The 17956-nt window shown below is 32.9% G+C and overlaps 1 protein-coding gene across 1 annotated transcript in view; it reads right to left on the bottom strand.

Moving 5' to 3' along the window:
* The window catches only part of LOC136987367 (abnormal spindle-like microcephaly-associated protein homolog), a 46629-nt gene that overhangs the window by 23413 nt on the left and 5260 nt on the right, over nt 1–17956 (bottom strand). Inside the window, exons 3-12 of the mRNA XM_067285098.1 lie at nt 16338–17949; nt 14407–14502; nt 12402–12554; nt 5394–5633; nt 5233–5300; nt 5015–5156; nt 4790–4920; nt 4540–4715; nt 2772–2991; nt 304–531 (exon numbers count right to left, since the gene is read on the bottom strand). Coding sequence (XP_067141199.1) covers nt 304–531; nt 2772–2991; nt 4540–4715; nt 4790–4920; nt 5015–5156; nt 5233–5300; nt 5394–5633; nt 12402–12554; nt 14407–14502; nt 16338–17949 — 3066 coding nt within the window. The remainder of the gene's footprint in view (nt 1–303; nt 532–2771; nt 2992–4539; nt 4716–4789; nt 4921–5014; nt 5157–5232; nt 5301–5393; nt 5634–12401; nt 12555–14406; nt 14503–16337; nt 17950–17956) is intronic.

Below are 17956 nucleotides of genomic sequence, written 5' to 3'. Positions count from 1 at the left end.
TAGATCACATCTACAAATCCAATTAGAATTAATCCAACCTATTGACGTAGGTTAATTCTATTAACTATAAAAGAAGTGATAACTCGAACTCTAATAATTATATGATATGATTTTAAATAAATTTTAATAATAATAATAGCAACAAATATTGTTTGAATAATGTAGTCAAAGCTCTCTTGTTCTGAATAAGAATTTAACTCAAATGTTTCTTTCAAAATTTGTATAATAAGATGATTATTTATCATCATCATCATCATCATCTATAAAAATTCATAAAATAACTTATAAATATTAAAAAATTACCATTAAATTATAATAGAGGCAAACGGTTTGACACCATTGCAACAATAATTGCAAAACTTCCGATTCTGCGTACAACTTGTTGTCTCTAACGCTTTTGTGAGTGTTGTCATCAAATGAGGTTATACTACTGTAATCTTTAATGGAAGCTAATTTATGACAGACTCTGAAGTTTTTACGAAGAAATACTATTTCTTCTTTCAACTTTTCCTTATTCAAAATAACTTCCACCTAATAAGAAAAAAATATGTGCATTAGAATAAATTAAGACATTCAGATCTTTATAACATAAAAAAGAATGCAGAGTTAATTAGATTGTATCAATAACTGATCATAAACGGTAATATATTTTATAATTAAAATTATATTACTAAATTGTTATAACTAATTACAGCGAGTGAAAAATATTTTAGACTTTGCAGCTAATAAATGCTATTGTAATTTTATAAATATTATTCATTAGCATACTGACTTATTTATTAATTTAACTTATAAAAATCCGTAGATCATTTAACTTTTGGATAAATTGTATAATATACAATTATCCAAAACTAGAGTTTTTTGGAAACTCATTAATTGAATTTCTTTTTTATTTAGATGTCGGAATTGTAGACTTAATGTTTAATCAGATAATTCAAAGGCATTTACAAAAAGAAATTATACTTAGTTTAGAATCTCAAATTTTTTCTTTGAAAGTCATGTAGAAAATCGTAGGCACAAAAAAACCTTACACATGCTGTTTCTAGCAAACAAATTAATAAGCACAAACGTTTTCGGCCGTTTTGAAAGGCCTTCTTCAGGTGCACTGAGGTCGGTTGGAAAGTCGGATAGCAAATGCTTACGTGACGTCATTGTTTATGCGGGGTTTCCTCTTACAAGAGACGTCATAGCAAAGAAGGTTTAAACGAAACTGACCCTTTGCTATCCGACTTTCCAACCGACCTCAGTGCACCTGAAGAAGGCCTTTCAAAACGGCCGAAAACGTTTGTGCTTATTAATTTGTTTGCTAGAAACAGCGTGTGTAAGGTTTTTTGTGCCTACGATTTTAAATTAGTTCTAGCTTTGTGTGCAGAGACATGTAGAAAATACAAACAATTTACTTAGAAATAAAATAATGCATCAAAAATCATGAAATGAATGAATCAACTCATTTTTGCTAATTGTTTTCAGGACGGCCAAAGTAGATTTGATGCATGTCTTTATGAATCTCAGAAATCTCCTAAATCCAGATTGGATTTCAAATCTTATGGAAGGTCTAATCCAGATATGCCTATCCCATCTCTCACTGCCTAACTACTCCATTGTATGCTTTTCCACACCCACAATGAGCAAAAACCGTAACAGGCATATCTTATTACGTCCAGAGGATGGAAATATGGTAGAGCATCGTTTATCCGAATTAATTGGGGACTGGGGTTGTTCGGATAACTTATTTTTCGGATAACCGATTATGTATGAAAAAATATATTAACCTATTCCCATGTTGAAATTTTTCTCCGTTGCGTGTCGCTATGCGTTGAATTTTCGTCGATGTTAAGCCTAACATGAATTTTTTAAAATAATAATCGTGGCTATTGTATCGTTAAAAATTATTTTTCTATTTTGTACAAACAAAATATATATATTGAAAAATATAAAAACGAAAAAATCATATTTTGGAAGTTAATCTAGTATCAAAAACGTTCGATTCAGTACCACACAGTCTGACTGGAACGCTTTTGGTTAACCGACGTTTCGGCTGATCGGCTTTCGGATAAACGACGCTCTACTGTATATATATGTTTACACACACACACACACTCAATTCTATGACAAAATTTGGTTTCAAAATCATGGTGTAGGTTTTTAATAAAGGAAAAGATTTTTAAATAATCAATTTCAAAGTTCTTTTTTAGGTAACAAATTAGAAAAACAGTACAAATGCATGAAATGAGTAATATTTACTGTATTCATTGCTCATCTAAAAGGTACAGCAATTATTCACTTTTAACGTTTCATTGTAATGTTGAAGATTGTCTAAATTAAATTTTTAATGTTTCGACTATACCAATTTAAACGATCTTTGATGATCATTTAAAGTGATATGGTATGAAGCAAAATATCAAAAATGTCTATTGATTGATGTTTTAGACTGTGAATATAAAATATGACCATTGATTGCAAGATGTATCGCTATACTGGGCAAGTAAAAGTAGTTTAAAAAAATCTTTGAATCAAGGTAGCACAGTATAATCTTCGAATTATGATGATGAATATTCTAAATATAATTACTGTTAATTAAAACAATCGAAAATATCATTTAGAGATTAAAATTTTTATTAAGTTTTAATGCCAAAACGTTGTCCGTACCATAAAATAAATGTGAAAACTTTTAAAAACCCTAAAAAATATAATTACAATTATTTACAGACATTTTACTTTCTGAGTTTATTCAGGTACAATTTAAAAAGAAAAAGTATGTAAAAACTAACCTGTGTTTTAAATATAATTTGCCACAATAAACTAAGGGTCTTTTCTCTGTGCCCATCAACTATATCACGAGCACCAATATTGCCTAAAAGAATAAATCCAGAAGCTTTCAATGCCTCGAGGGAGACTTCCACGTTATGAATTTTCTGTAATCTACTGATTGCCGGAACTCTAAGTTTTTTTGAAAGACTCCACTGTTTTAAAATTAACTCGATGACTCGGCTGAAAATTAATAAATTATTAGTTTAATGAAATTTATTTTTTTGTAGGTGAATCAAATGAAAACCTTAAAACTGCAATAAAATTTCAAAAAGTAGTACGATTGAAGTGACAAAGTGTTCCTTGAGATTCACAAAATGACTGACAGGTTGCAGAATGATGCTACAACAGAAAACGACAGTCATCAGTAACGAGATGACTGCCCCACTATCAGCATGCACCACTATAGAGCAGCAATCTGTGATAAGTAGCAAAGTGTCAAACCTATTGAAATTCATCACAGGATGATAGTGCAGTACGGTGGTTCGTTTGTCCCTGCAGCAAGTGTACAAGTGGTGCAGAAAGTTTCCAAGCAGCGTAACTTCTGTAGAGGATTCCCCACAACTGAGACAGGCTCACCACGTAGTGACAGGACAAAAACATTGCATTAGTGGAAGATCTTGTAAAGTAAAATAGGCATATAAGTCTGAACGAAATAGTTAGTTTTGGAAATTAGTTTTGGTTCAGCACAGAATATTGTCCGTAATGTGTTGCAATTCAATAAAGTGTCTGCAAGATGCATTCTATATCAGTTGACTACTGAATTGAAAGACCATTGCATTGATGCCTATGTAGAACTTTTGCATTGTTTCCATGTCAAAGGTGATGCATTTCTGGATATAATTGTTACAGGGTATGAGACCTGGGTTCACTATCATCAACAAAAAATGAAAAGATCAAGCAAGGAATGGCACCATAACACATCACCGAAACCAGAAAAAGTCTGCATTCAACCATTGGTGAGAAAAGTCATGCTCACTCTCTTCTGGGATGCAAAGGGAGTAATCCTGGAACATTACATGGATAGGGGAGTGACAGTAACCAGTACTTCTTATGCAAATCTACTGAAAAATCAACTTTGCCCTGCAATCAAGACTAAGTGACGAGAACTTCTGACTTCAGATGTATTGTTACAGCATAACAACGCCCAACTGCATACATTCTATTTGACAGTTCAGACTATCCAGGATATCAAATTTGAATGTCTCATACATCCACCTTATTCACCAGACCTCACCTCTAGCAACTTTCATGTGTTCGGACCGCTTAATGAAGCAATGGGAGGCAAACATTTCAGAACTGATGAAAAGGTGAAAACAGTGGTGCACAAGTGGCTACAGTATGACCAAAAGATTTATTTAAAGGTGGTATCCATGCACTTCCAAAGTGGTGAAATACATGCATTCAACGTCATGGAGACTACATCAAAAAATGATATGTACAATTTTTTCTTAATTGTTAAAATACAAAATGTTTTAAGGTTTTCATTTGATAAACCCTCGTAGTAATATCATATATTAAATTAATATTTATCAATTAATTTAGACGGTTCTGGAAAAAATTTAATTATTAGTAGTAGCAATAACATTGCCCAATCCAATCAAGCAATCATTTGAATTTAATATTATATATTCTGTACAATTTCTAAAACATTTAGACTAATGTTAACTATAATTACAGTCTAGGTGAATATAATATACAAATATTAAATATAATGTCAAAATTTCTTACGCAAGCCGTAATCCACAACGTAGATCAACGGCCAAGTTAGTCACCGCATATTCAAATTCTTCTAAAGCAGTTTGGGTGTGACTGACAGAATAACCTAAATAGCGAAGATGTCGGGTGATGTCACCTTCACCACTTAGAAATTCTCTCGAAAACGATAACAGTAAATCTCTACTTGACTAAAATGCAAGATAACATTATATTAGTACATTATTATATTTCATAATTATTTGATATATATTTAAATATTCACTTTATATTTTGCATTTTTACAGAACAGGCATGGATCGTGGTCTATCAAACGAGTTAATTTTGCATTATCCAAGAAATATACTAATAGTAAAAACTTCTTCAGAGTAAACTTCTTAAGTTCGTCTTCATAGCCTAATTTAGTAAAAAATGAATACATTAAATATAGCTAATTTTACTAAAATAATAAAATTATGTTATAACAATTATAAATAATAATAATACTCACCAGGCTTATATAAATGAGGGACTTTAGGATGTGCATATTTTGATGATATATCTGGGTTATTAAGAAGTCTTTGAATTATAAATCTTGATAAACCCAAAATATCATTATTGGAATTTAAATGTATCAGTTCACCGAAAACAGTCTAGAAAAGGTTTGCCATTATAAATTAATATAGTACTAGAGCTAAAATATAATTAAAATAACTTTGAAATATTTACCTCTAAACCAATTCTCAGCCACAGAGGATTATAATCTAACAGCAACTTCAAAATATATTTCCTTATGCCTACGTAAAGGACACAAAAATTTTAATTTTAGCTTAATTATTAAACACGTTTTACGCAAAAACGATCTTCGAAAAAGAAAAATTAAACCCGACCTATATCTGCATGTAAAGCTTTATCCTTTCTAACAACAAGTTTATTGTTTTCAATTTCAGTTTCTAGGCGAGTGATGACAAAGACCATAGGTTGTGACTGATACATCAAACAGGCAGAATGTCTTAATCTGTTAAGCTGTCTCATAGCAGTGTATGCTTTAAAAGAAAGTTGCTCTTTGGTGGGAGCTGGATTTGCTGCAGCATTGTACATATTCTCTTGCCACAATTTGCCTGCATCAACTGTAACATAATTATACAATAAATACCTATAAAGGTTATATATAGTCATATTTTGCATTAGTAATTCGAAAAATATGATAAAGAAAATTAAGACATGCAGTTAATATATTTTAACTCGTTAAATCTTAAAAATAAACCACCGAATATTATACCAGCGTGTTTGGATTATGTTAATTAATTATTGACCTTAGATTGTAAATAAATGTTTCACTACTTTTTCTGATAACTTTGATAATTAGTAAATTTAAAATAAATTTTGATATATCTGAAAAAATATCTGCTCGGATTTCAAATATTTTGCAACTTCTATATGTCGTATGAATGTATTAAGAGTTATATCTAAATTCCAAACAGAATAGGATCCATTATATAGGTAACCAAAGTATAGCACATTTCGGAAAGCGTTTTACATTTAAATAACACTATTGGTTTTAAATGAAATCATGAAACATCATTATATTAATGTAGATATTTATTGTCTCATAATTGGTTATTTAGCAAAAAAAATATTAGTTTTTTAATATGTTTCACAAATCTTAGGCAAGCTGATGTGATATTCAAAAGCATGAGTCCATGTTAATATGTAAAGGGTACAGTTACATAATTTACAAATTAACAAGTGTAATAATGAAAAGAGAAATGTCCAGATAATTAAATAGAATTTTAAAAATTGTATTTTTATTTGAAAACTCATCTAATAAAATAATTACATATAAAACTAACAAACATGATGTGAGATCCAGGATTTTAAGGATATTTTACTCCATTTTTAAGAAATGTTTTCATAACATCTGTCGTGATTGTTAGAGAAAAATATTGCACAAGATACGGATCTAACCACACTCTTTCTGTCAACAACTGGATGAGAATCTTAACAGTCAATTGCAAAAGTATAACATCCAATTGTGAAAGGAAAGTAAGTGACACTGTTGCGTTACCGAGAGTCACCTCTGAACCAGCACCAGTAAAATCAACTTTTGTTTCCAAACAACTGCTGATCACATGATCAGTTTCCCAGGCTAAATGAATAAAAGGACGAGACACCTACAGTTCCGGGCATTTGTCTCACAGAAGGCCGAGAATAGGTGACCATCCCATAGAAGAATCCCAAGGAAGCAGTGTCTGTCCTCAGCCCTTCTTTGCCATATTGACGGACCTTCCAAGATGTCATACAGCAGATACACTTCTCCGGTTCTCAATGAACATCGCAATAGAATGGATGATATGTATTAGAAGACGGCTAGACTCGCCATTATCCTACTCTGAGGTATCCTTTTATTAGAAAGTTGTAAACTCTCTCTCCGTGTTGAGATTAAGTCCACAGATAAGCGAGGCACACATATTGCAAGCTGCATAAGGAACCTTTGTCACACCACTTTATATGATTGTATATTTAATTGCATTTAATCATTTATTTTTGTAGTAATTATGTATATCTTAGAGTTATAGTTATATTAAACTTTTATTTGTTAAGTTTAAACTTGTTTACCCGTCTATTGTTTCGGTATCCAAGACACCTATGACTTACTCGTGACCTCCCTACTCAAAATTTAGCCCTCCTATTTTAAAACCATCCAGTGATCCGGTGAGTGGGTTTTACCAACCCAACAACTAGAAGGTATCACTTTTGCCCGTATTCTTACAATATTAATAAATGTTTACTTCTATGATAATTGTTAATTATGCATGTGTATTCTTCTTCATAGAAGTGTGAGGTCCCGGACAGAGTCCAAAATCCTCATTAAACATACAGAAAATTCAATTCATTAAAGAAAATAATTTTTTATGAAAAAATGTATGAAATAGATCTGTCATGAAGGTACAAAATAAACAATATGGTCAACTCCAAGAGATCACAAGTTGTTGCAAATGAATGGGTTGGAATGTTTAGAATGTCAATCGGAAAAATCAAACTTTGATTCTGACGCTCGTAGACATGACAAAATTTAGAACTAAACAAGAAAATGTAGCATTCCTTTTAAAGAAAAACTATCGTGTTGTAAATTATAAAACATAAAAACATTTTTAGATGTCAGAAAAGAAAATATCATTGCATGAGATATGAGCAAAAGTTTCAAATTTCGACCAACACTTGTGACAAAGTCAAATGGAGTTGTCAAATTGATTAACTCGGAGCAAACTTTCCCTCATCCAATCTGGTCATCTAATTTCACCTGGAAACAGGAAAAGGACCAGTTGGAAGGTGGATAGAAAAATTCGGGACCAATGAAATTTGGAATTTTGGAGAGAAATCTTTTATTAACACAGAGATTCAAGGACACAGTATATTTATTTATTTTTTTTTTTTTATCATCATTTCCCCTCTTTGGGAATCAGTCATCCTTGTTCCACCAGTGGCACCACAAGGATAATGCTTCATTTAAATAACTTACTTATATCAAACATACATTTTACAAACATAAAAATAAATAACACATAGAGTAATTACAAAGTTCTTGTCTAGCTTATACAAGAAATGCCAATTGCTTACCGGCTGCTAGGCTGGGGAGTTAAATTGTCTCCCCTCCTTTACAATAAGATCTTCCTCACAAAGGACTGGAGTTCCTCAGCCAGGCTTCTATCCCGAATAAAGTGATAAAGTTCCAGAGTAGGGAATCTCGTGTTTTGTTCGTGGAGTAGTTGTAACTCCAGCCTTTCCTTGGCATATTTATTACAGCATAGGAGTAAATGATTAAGGTCTTGAGTCTCCTCTCTGCAGTCACAGACTGCAGTACTTCTTCTTCCAAAACGTTTCAGGTACTCTTTACTACTAGTGTCCAGAATAAAGTTGACTTTAAGCCAATGTAAGTCTCTAGTACGTTCCTCAACACTCGGCAAGAGCCAGAACGTATGTCTGCCCTTGCAGGAATAGCTCCATCTCTCTTGCCATTCTGCATTAGTTTCCTCTCTAATTAGTCTCTTGATTCCCGATATAGGGATCTTGCCATGAGTCACCACCGTTAAGTTTGCAGCCTCCTTGGCCAGGAGGTCTGCACGTTCATTTCCATCCACTCCACTATGGGCTTTGACCCATCGTACTTTAATGTGCACTGCACTTTCATTTATCATGTTTTTAATGTGTAGAGCCATCATATTTGTGTCCACAAATTGTTGTAAAGCACTGATAGCCGACCTGCTCTCCGAGTTTAGTATTACTCGGCTCATTGTCCCAGTTGAAATCACCCATTCAATAGCTCGATCAATAGCAAACAGTTCTGCCTGGTAAACTGTACAGTAATCGTGCAGTCCGTACTTTTCTGCGTGGATCTCTTCACCGTTGTGCATTGCCGAAAAGCCTGCACCGACGTGCTCATCCACCTTTGAGCCGTCTGTATATATTTCTATTTCTCCTCTTTCGTCATTCTGAGCTATTTCTACCGCTTTGCGTTCATATGGTCTAGGCAACATTATTGAAGTGGGTTTCAAATCAATTTCACTCTCTGCATACTCTCTTTCGCCTATTCGTATGCTGTATCCCTTTCTACAATAGTAGAGGGCAGCCTTCTCTCGTAAGATCAAGTCCATTGGTGGGGTCCCAGCTATCACCAGGAGTGCATCTGTAGATGTTGTGCGAAATGCTCTTATAATCCGTAAGAGCGCACATCTTTGTGCACTGTATAATTTCTTTCTTATTATTTCTTTCTCAGCTGCCGAATGCCAGGCAGCGGCTGCATATGTCAGCCGTGGTATAAGAGCTCCTTGATATATTATTTCTATGGCCTCTCTGTCTAGGCCCCAAGTCGCTTTGGCAACCCTCGCAAGGGCGTTAAACATGTTGATGCATTTATCTTTGGTCAATACTGTGTGAGGGAGCCAAGTCAGCCGATTATCAAGCACAACTCCCAAATATCGGATTTGTTTCTCTACCATGATACTATCTTGTCCCATCTTTATCGTGGGGCGTCTTTATAGAGATCCGGTGTATGACCTTTGGTAAAGATTATGGCACTGGTCTTTCTCGCATTAAAAGAGAGTTTAAGTTGCTCGCCTATGTTCATGATCTTGCCAAGCACATGTGTTCCAATGTTTTCAAGTTCCCTGCGGGAATCCGCACCATAAATTACTATTGTGTCATCGGCATAGGCCAGCTCCATTATGCCTGGCCCTTTGTCGAGCCGTAAGTATTGATCATAGACTAGATTCCAGAATAGCGGTCCAGAGTTCGATCCTTGGGGACACCCTCTGTTAATTAAGGTCCCGACTTATCTTCGTCCCATTGTTACAGTAAATGACTTTTCTGTTGTTAAGGTAATCACTGACCACGTCGTATATGTTCTCTGGACATTTTGCCTCTCTCAAAGATTGTAGGATGAGGGGCCACCATGCGTGGTCAAAGGCCCCTTGGATGTCAAGGCTTATGCCGCAACAGTACTTATTTGTTGTTAAAGTCCGTTCTATCTCGTTAATTGCCTTGCAGATAGCGTCTTCCGTGCTCTTGTTCGGGAGGAACCCGTACTGTTTGACGCTGAGAAAGTTGTTCATCGTTATGTGTGTCATGATCTGTTGGCTAACTAAATAGTCTAAAACTTTACCGAGCATGGGTAAGAGGCTAATAGGCCTATAACTTTTCGCTTCACTCTTATCTAAATCATCCCCCTTTCGGAATGATTACCAACTTGGCTTCTTTCCATATTGCCGGAAAGAATCTGAATTCGAGGCACAAGTTGTAAAGTTTTGTCATATACTCAGGATTTATTTCCCAGACTTTATGGATTATTTCAGCCACCAAACCATCAGGACCGGGTGCCTTGCCAGATTTCAACCTGTACACAGCATTTTGTACCTCCTCTGTAGTGAACTCTGGGTCCACCATGCATCTGTATTCTCTTCTGTTCTCCTCTCGTATCTGTCTTTGAGTTAGAATATCTGTGTCTGGTTCATCTTGTGGAAAGAACGTATCCATTAGATTCTGAATTGTATTTTCTACGCCTTCAGTATAAGTCTCACCACTATGTATGGCCATTAAGAACGTCGGCACTTTCAATTTTCCTGCACAGGCCTTGTAAATAAAGCCCCATGGTTTTGCAGAGCTTTCCATGCAAAACTGACGCCATGAGTGCAGTTTCCTTGTTTTTATCATTTGCTTATAGGCCTTGCAATGATCAAGGTAATCTCTCCTCCTCGTTGCTCTTTCATCATCGTTCTGGGCCCTTTGATATCTACGCCTTAGTCTGTTAAAGGACACAGTATAGTTACTTCGCTCTCTTTCAACCTGTTTGTCATCTGTGTGGGTTTCCTTGTCATCTTGGACTTCATCTACGTTCAGCCACTCTATGCAGACTTCCAGCCAGTTTGCCGCAGGACCATCAATTGCTATCAAAACTTCACCTGATTGCTGTCAGATTGTATGGATAAAAGACTAACTACAGACTGCACTTTCTATGTATCCATTCAAGAGAAGAATTCTCGACCAGAATTGTGTAAGTATTGTCTTTCCAAATAAATGACTTGTGTTGTAAAGGTGACTGTCTTAGTGTCAACAACAACACCCACATCACATTCACACCCTTCATTCATCAGAAAAACTCACAGTAGTAGTACATATTCTCCTACAAAACTAATCCATTATCTTAGCCTGCTTTATTGAATTATTTAGCATAGTCAATTATGTACAAATCAATTTTTTCTTTATATATATATATATATATATATTATCTACATCTATATCTATTCTATATATTAAAAGCAAAATGTTCTGTCACCACCAACCAAAATTGAAATTAAACACTTCACAAAAAAGCGTAATAAATAGAGACTTGACTCTGCCTAGATGAAATATAACCAAATCAATCAGGACGGACAACAATTACTTTATCCACACCTTCCAAAATTTTGTTTCAATTGATTTGATTTAAATTTAATTTTCAGTGTAAAGACCAGTTTTAATTATTTTATTATTTTTATTTTTTATTAGCTGGCTATCTAGTATTAATAAATATTATTATTATAATATATAATGCTATATTAATAAATATTTGTCATTTAATTTAACTTAAGCATATTTAAACACTAATTCTTGAATGCAATTTATGTTATGTGAATATCAATTAATGCAACTTTTTTTTTTTAACTAATTTGATTTAAATTCGACTATGGCATATACCAAAAAATGGAAATAACATCTTTCCCAGGTATTAACTTCTAAATTGATAGTCTCGGACTTTTAATTGGTCGGACTGTTGACTTTCTTTAACATGGAAAGTTGACCATCTGTGACAGACTCTGCCAAGTAGGTTGTTTGGCAACCGAGTTATCATACAACCAAAGGCAAAAAGGAGTTCAAACTTTTGTTTGTAAACTGAATTGTTTGAGAAGCAAAGTATTCAAAACTCAAGGTTTGACTGGACATATACAAACTATATATACATATATATATATATATTTTAAACTTTTGTAAACTTTGTATATATTTTTCTGTAATTTACTTTGTTAATCTCGTTCCTTTTGGAATGAGGTTAACAACACCAATAAAGAATAAAGAGAGTTCGAGCGAGGACCCGAAAGTGAACGGACATGTTATTTTATGGTCTCCAGTTTTCTTTTGTCTTGCTCACTGTACATTCGACCCCACGACGACGACTGCAGAATAATACGGCATATATATATATACACACACACAGTATATTAGTTATGAATACCAAAATTCTGGCTGATTGGATCCTCACTAGTCAAATCTTGATCAATGGAAGTGTCTATTGCATATTTTTTATTCATTTATTTATTTTATGTGGTTTTAAAAACTTTTCTATTTGTCAAAATGTATTTTACCTTTTATTACGTCATCTGTAGTTAAGTCTTCAGGGGGAGTAAGAATATAATTAATCCATCTGGTAAAACCAAATTCCTGTTTTAACATCCATTTTTCATCATAATACATATTTTTCGCTGCAAATGGATTGGGGTGACGAATACTAGATGATCCTATTCAGTAATAATAAAAATGGTATTAACTTAAAATCTTCCATAATTAATTTATTATTTTTTTAGTTGTTAAAATACTACTTAAAAATAGACTACTTAGTTAACTATTAAAAAAATTATTTAACAATATCCTCTCATTCCTACCATTTGATCCACTCATAATACCTCCACTTTAACAGGAAATTTCATTGGAGAATATTTCAAAAAGTTAATATTATGTTAAAAATAAACCTCTTTAATTAGGTATATTGACAGATTTTTGATGTTACTTAATATACAAGGTGTTTATAATTAAAATTTTACTTTGAAACGGTCATAAAATGAATGTTATCAAACTTGGTAATAGTTTACAGGGAGTCGTGGGATTTTATTTTCCGCAAAAAGTAGTTCAGAAACTCATCACCAATGGGAAATGGCGCTGTCTGCAATATTGTTAAACAAAATAAGACATGAAGATATTGGTTGAAAATGTTTTTAATCGTTTCTAAAATGTGTAACAAAGCATGTTCAATGTGGCATCCACCATTTGCTGAAAGCAAGTTAAATACAGGTATACCTCGACTTACATCGGTAATTGGTTCCATGAGAGGCGACGTAAGTCAAAAAACAACGTAAGTCGAATTTACTTGTGTAGTTACGACGTAAGTCGTAGTTTCGACTTACGTTGTAACTAAACGCCAATAATGGAGGAAACGCCAATAATGAGTACTTAAAGACCGCTAAATAAGACAACAACACAGAAACACAGATGTTTTCATGGTTCGTTCCCTAGGATTTATGATGATTGTATTAACATTTATTGTAAATGTACATATTTTAATATGATTTTATGTGCTTTCAACGCTTTTCTAGTGATATTACGACTTCAATGTTTATGGCGGACGGATTTAAAGTCGAATAAACTGACTTAAACTTGATTTTTATTTTTCCATATACTTTTTTGACAAACGACGTAAAATCGGGAACGACGTAACTCGAGGTATACCTGTACTTCCTGATATGCTAAGAGCTAATGTCGAGAACTCAGTAATGCAATTTAACTTGCTTTCAGAATTTTTTTATTTGAATATTTGTAACGTATTTTTAATCCAATTCAGAATTTAATCTGAAGACCATCCATTAAGCAGATTGAAGATATTTGTACTAAACGTAAATTTTTTTCACTGCTAAGCATGAATTTTAATTTTGTTTCTGTTTTCAGTTCTCTTCCTTATAACTTTTACTCGCCAATTTCGAAAAATACATTCAATACACTGTTTTGATTTAACACAGTCTGGAAAAAATTTAGTTCTCTTTTTACGCAGTTTGTTGGGTCTAACACATTTCAATAAATTTTCCTTCTTAAAAATCTCCATTTGATTTTAATTCTAAGAAAGAAAGAATTTGCATTTAAGGCTGCTGTACACACTAAAGTAAATTTTATAATTTGGCTGTTTTTGAAGACTTATCTAAACACGTGTAGTGACTGTCTTTCATTCTAACTTTATCCCATGATTGAAGCAGTCGGAAATAATTTCATTTGAAGTCTAAGAATTTCTTTGCGTAACTGTTTTTTTATAATTTCTTTCTGTATGTCAACCAGAAAAATATAAGCTAGAGGTATTTCAATGTTTAATTGAATAAAGTCAAATAAAAAATAAAATTTGTGCAAATATAATGAAAATGTATGGTTAATTAAGATAAAAAAAATCTTTACTATATTCCAGAGAAAACTTCCTAGAATAGAGAAATTTGTTATGTATGATTTTGTGATACAAAAGTCCAACCATATTTAAATTAATGACAAATATGTAAATATTTTCGTAAACCTAGCTTATTTAATTAATCTTCATAAAAACATTGAAAGCATTACCTATTTGAACTGGCTTAATAAGAGTTAATTTTGATTGTGCAATCTTAAATTTCTTCCTTGGAGGCATTTTAGGCTTTGATTCACTATTGTTGTCATCTAAATTAAAAATAAACTTATTAAAAGAATTTTATACAACAAAATTTAATCATTTGCTTAATAAAATATATAATAGAATTTAAAGAATCTTATTATATACTGTATGCTGCTTTATTACACATGCATTACACTTTAGTTACAACTGACAAATGAACTTTGAGGTTTACTTAAATTTAAAAGTTTATATAAATTAGACTTATTAAATATTAGAAGCAAATTAACTTTAAGCTTTATATTCATTTCCGTAATTAGAATATATACATACGTATTCATCATTGATAATCAATGAATAATCGAGAAACTAATGATATTCAAAAATTATATAAAGATTTACAGCTCTACAAAAACTGACATTTTGCTAAGGATGTAAATTTTCTGACAATTGTAGTGGTCTGTAACTAAGATAACCAACATTGACATCCAATAAACTTTTTCTTGTAAAATATTTCATAGCCCCAAATCTACAGTGCCCTCGCAGGCCAAACATATTAAGGAACTTAGTCGAATTATTCACAAATACATTTATATCAAGTGATACAAACTCATTCACTGAAATCATTCATTTAACATTCTAAATGTAGTCTCAGGTTATTTGTGCAACAAATATGAACAAGCACTCTTGATGGATTTGACCTGTAAAAGATTGTTTTTCTAGATGATTGTGAAGTCCCAAAAACAGGTTGAAATTAATCATTTATATTAGAAAATTGTTAAAACGAATCTAGAAAATCGTCCATTGTTAAAGAAGACAAAAACCGATCAAAGATAGGATTAGACGCGTTAGTCATTTGAAACCGCAACGCCAAAAAAGGAAAAGATGTCGAAAGGCAAAAAGGGCCTAATGTAAAATAAAACGCGATAATTGTAATAAATAAATGGTGGTAGACGAGTGTCCACCAGTAGAGATGGACCTTTGACAAGTCGCTCGTATATGAAATATTAGATCATTAAAATTTGGAAAAAAGGGAAAGGTTAATAATGAAAAGGAACATCGCGTCAAATCATTAAATTTCAAAAATATCTCAGACCAGACAACAATGGGGAAAATATGACCGCAGGTTTCAAAGTTCCATCAATTCTTTCCATCCTGAGTTAACGGAGGGTGTCAAGTAGATTCGTCGAAGCGGCTCTTTCTCGTGACTCAAACAGGGGTCGTTTTTCGTTTAGAGACAAGCGAGGGATCAATTGAGAAGCAGGAAAGAGGGGGCGTGGAACCAATCAACACGAACAATGCGAAAAAGGGAGATTGATGTAATCGCCGAGCAGGAAGGACAGAGGACCTTTTTTCCGAGAGGTTTCAAGAGAGACAAGAGGTGCTCCAAGGTGTCCATCGAAAAGTCTGCCGACACCAACCAACGAGTTGCTTCACCTGCCACTGTCCCAGGGCCTACTATCGAGCAACGATAGGAAACACATCGACACAAAAACGTTTGAACGTTCACCAGTGTAAAGAACCGTGCATAGTGTGAGTTGTTTTGTGTTTAAATAAGTGGGTTTCTTTGTGAGACACTTGTCGTCCTTGTCTCCTCCCCCATACCCACACGCGAACGACCCTAGACCATCCTGTCGCGGGATTAACAATTCCCCCTAGAAGTCGGCTAGCTTACAGATAAATATCCGTATTTGAATTAATCGCAAAAATTCGAAAATCTTTGAAACGCATTATTCACAAACCTCACAACAGTAAGCGAATCCTTTATCGTGTGATCGTCAGTCAATTATTTATTTGGTAACTTCTGAATATTCGGTTAATATGATGTACAAAATCATTAATCTGTTTATAAAATTAAAAAGTTACAAATTTAGAATATAAATATTCAGTATAAAACAATTACCTTTTTTTTGTCCATTTTTTGTCTTCAAATTTGCCTTTAAAGATGGATATTTTATGCTTCCGGTATTTGATAACTTGTTCGTGTGTCCAACTATTGAATTTTGTTTTGAATATTTACTTTTAGATAAAACAGGAGGAGAAATAGTAAAAACAGAACATTTATCTTTTTCTTGGTTGTTAAAATCAATTATTTCTTTTTGATGTTCATCCTGGATACATTCGTTATATGTTTCTTCTTCTAATTTTTCTGCCACATCAGAATGTTCTTTTCGATTATTAGTATTTTCTATTTTAAAATTCAATTGATCTTCTATGCTGATGTTTGAAAAATGGAAATTATTAAACTCGTGAAATGAAAGCCGATTTCCACATGAAAGTTGATCAGACATAATGGTAAGTGGTGGCAATTTTGATGTAATACCAGTACTACAATATTTATTTTCTGTAGATTTACCAGACAAAAAACTAAAGTCACACGTTGAATCAGCTAATGTTGGATTATATGAAATAAACAAAGAAGGAATAAATTCTTTTTCTTTTGTCTGTACTCGTGGACAAATTTTCTCTTCGGATAAGGTTTCTGTACGAAACCTCTTTTCAGAACTGTAATGAGGCAATATTTCCGGTGATACCGACGGTTCTGTAAGCACGACCGTATCTGAACTTAATCGAGATGGTAACTTTGCACTCGCATTTTCTGTCTGCAATTTCTTAGAAAGAGAATTTTCTTTTTCTGAAGATTCATTAATACTATCATAAAAATCATTTTCTTGTGAATTTTGTTCAGGAGATTCTGGTTCAATTTTTTCTTGATTGCAAAGCATTTTATCTTGAATGTAGAGATTGTTTGCATTGTCTACATCCACTTCAGAAATTACATTCATTCCTTCCTTGTAAATATCTTCTACAAAATTTTTATTAGTAAAGAAATCTACTTTTGCATTCTGTTCATTTAACATAAACTTATCCATTAAATTATTAGGCACACAATTATTGTATTCTTCGATATTACGTTTTGTATTTGATTTTGTTAGCATATTGAAAGAATCATCTAACAGCTCATTTGATTCAAACTCTAAACTATCTTCCAGTTGTGATAACGATTGTTTTGTAAAAGTTTCACGTCTTGACTCCGGTGTTTTTGAAGTAGTTTGTGTATAGAAATTTCTCTGTAGAGGCGAAAGCTTATACTTTTGTTTTAATCCAGTTCTCTTATGATACTTTTTCCTATGAGTAGTATGTGTATTAGAAAATATTTTTGAAGACATCTTCTCTGTTACATCTGTTTTATCTTCATTAATGTTTACTTCAGAGTTTTTTTCTGGAGAGCTATTTCCTAAAATGTAAGTCTGACGCCTGAGAGGAGTAGGTGGAAGAGGATGTTCGGCATCCTGACGAGCAAATGTTTTCGCCGGAAAATCATCTACATTTATTCCATTGGAATCATTTTCACAATTTTCTGAATTTAAAAAGAGACCTTTCCCATTAGAAATCTTATCTCCAACAGTTGTTTGGTCTCTCTTATTTGTTTTAACTTCTTTTATTTCTGTATTGAGTAGTTTATAATGCTGTATTTTATAATTTACAGATAGTTTTCTAGCATTTACTTGTTTCTGTAAT

The sequence above is a fragment of the Centruroides vittatus genome, unplaced genomic scaffold (genome assembly GCF_030686945.1).
Source record: "Centruroides vittatus isolate TY-2023 unplaced genomic scaffold, ASM3068694v2 scaffold_1519, whole genome shotgun sequence".
NCBI lineage: Eukaryota > Metazoa > Arthropoda > Arachnida > Scorpiones > Buthidae > Centruroides > Centruroides vittatus.
Note: the sequence above shows the minus strand (reverse complement) of the source record. Positions and strands in the feature narration are given on the sequence as shown.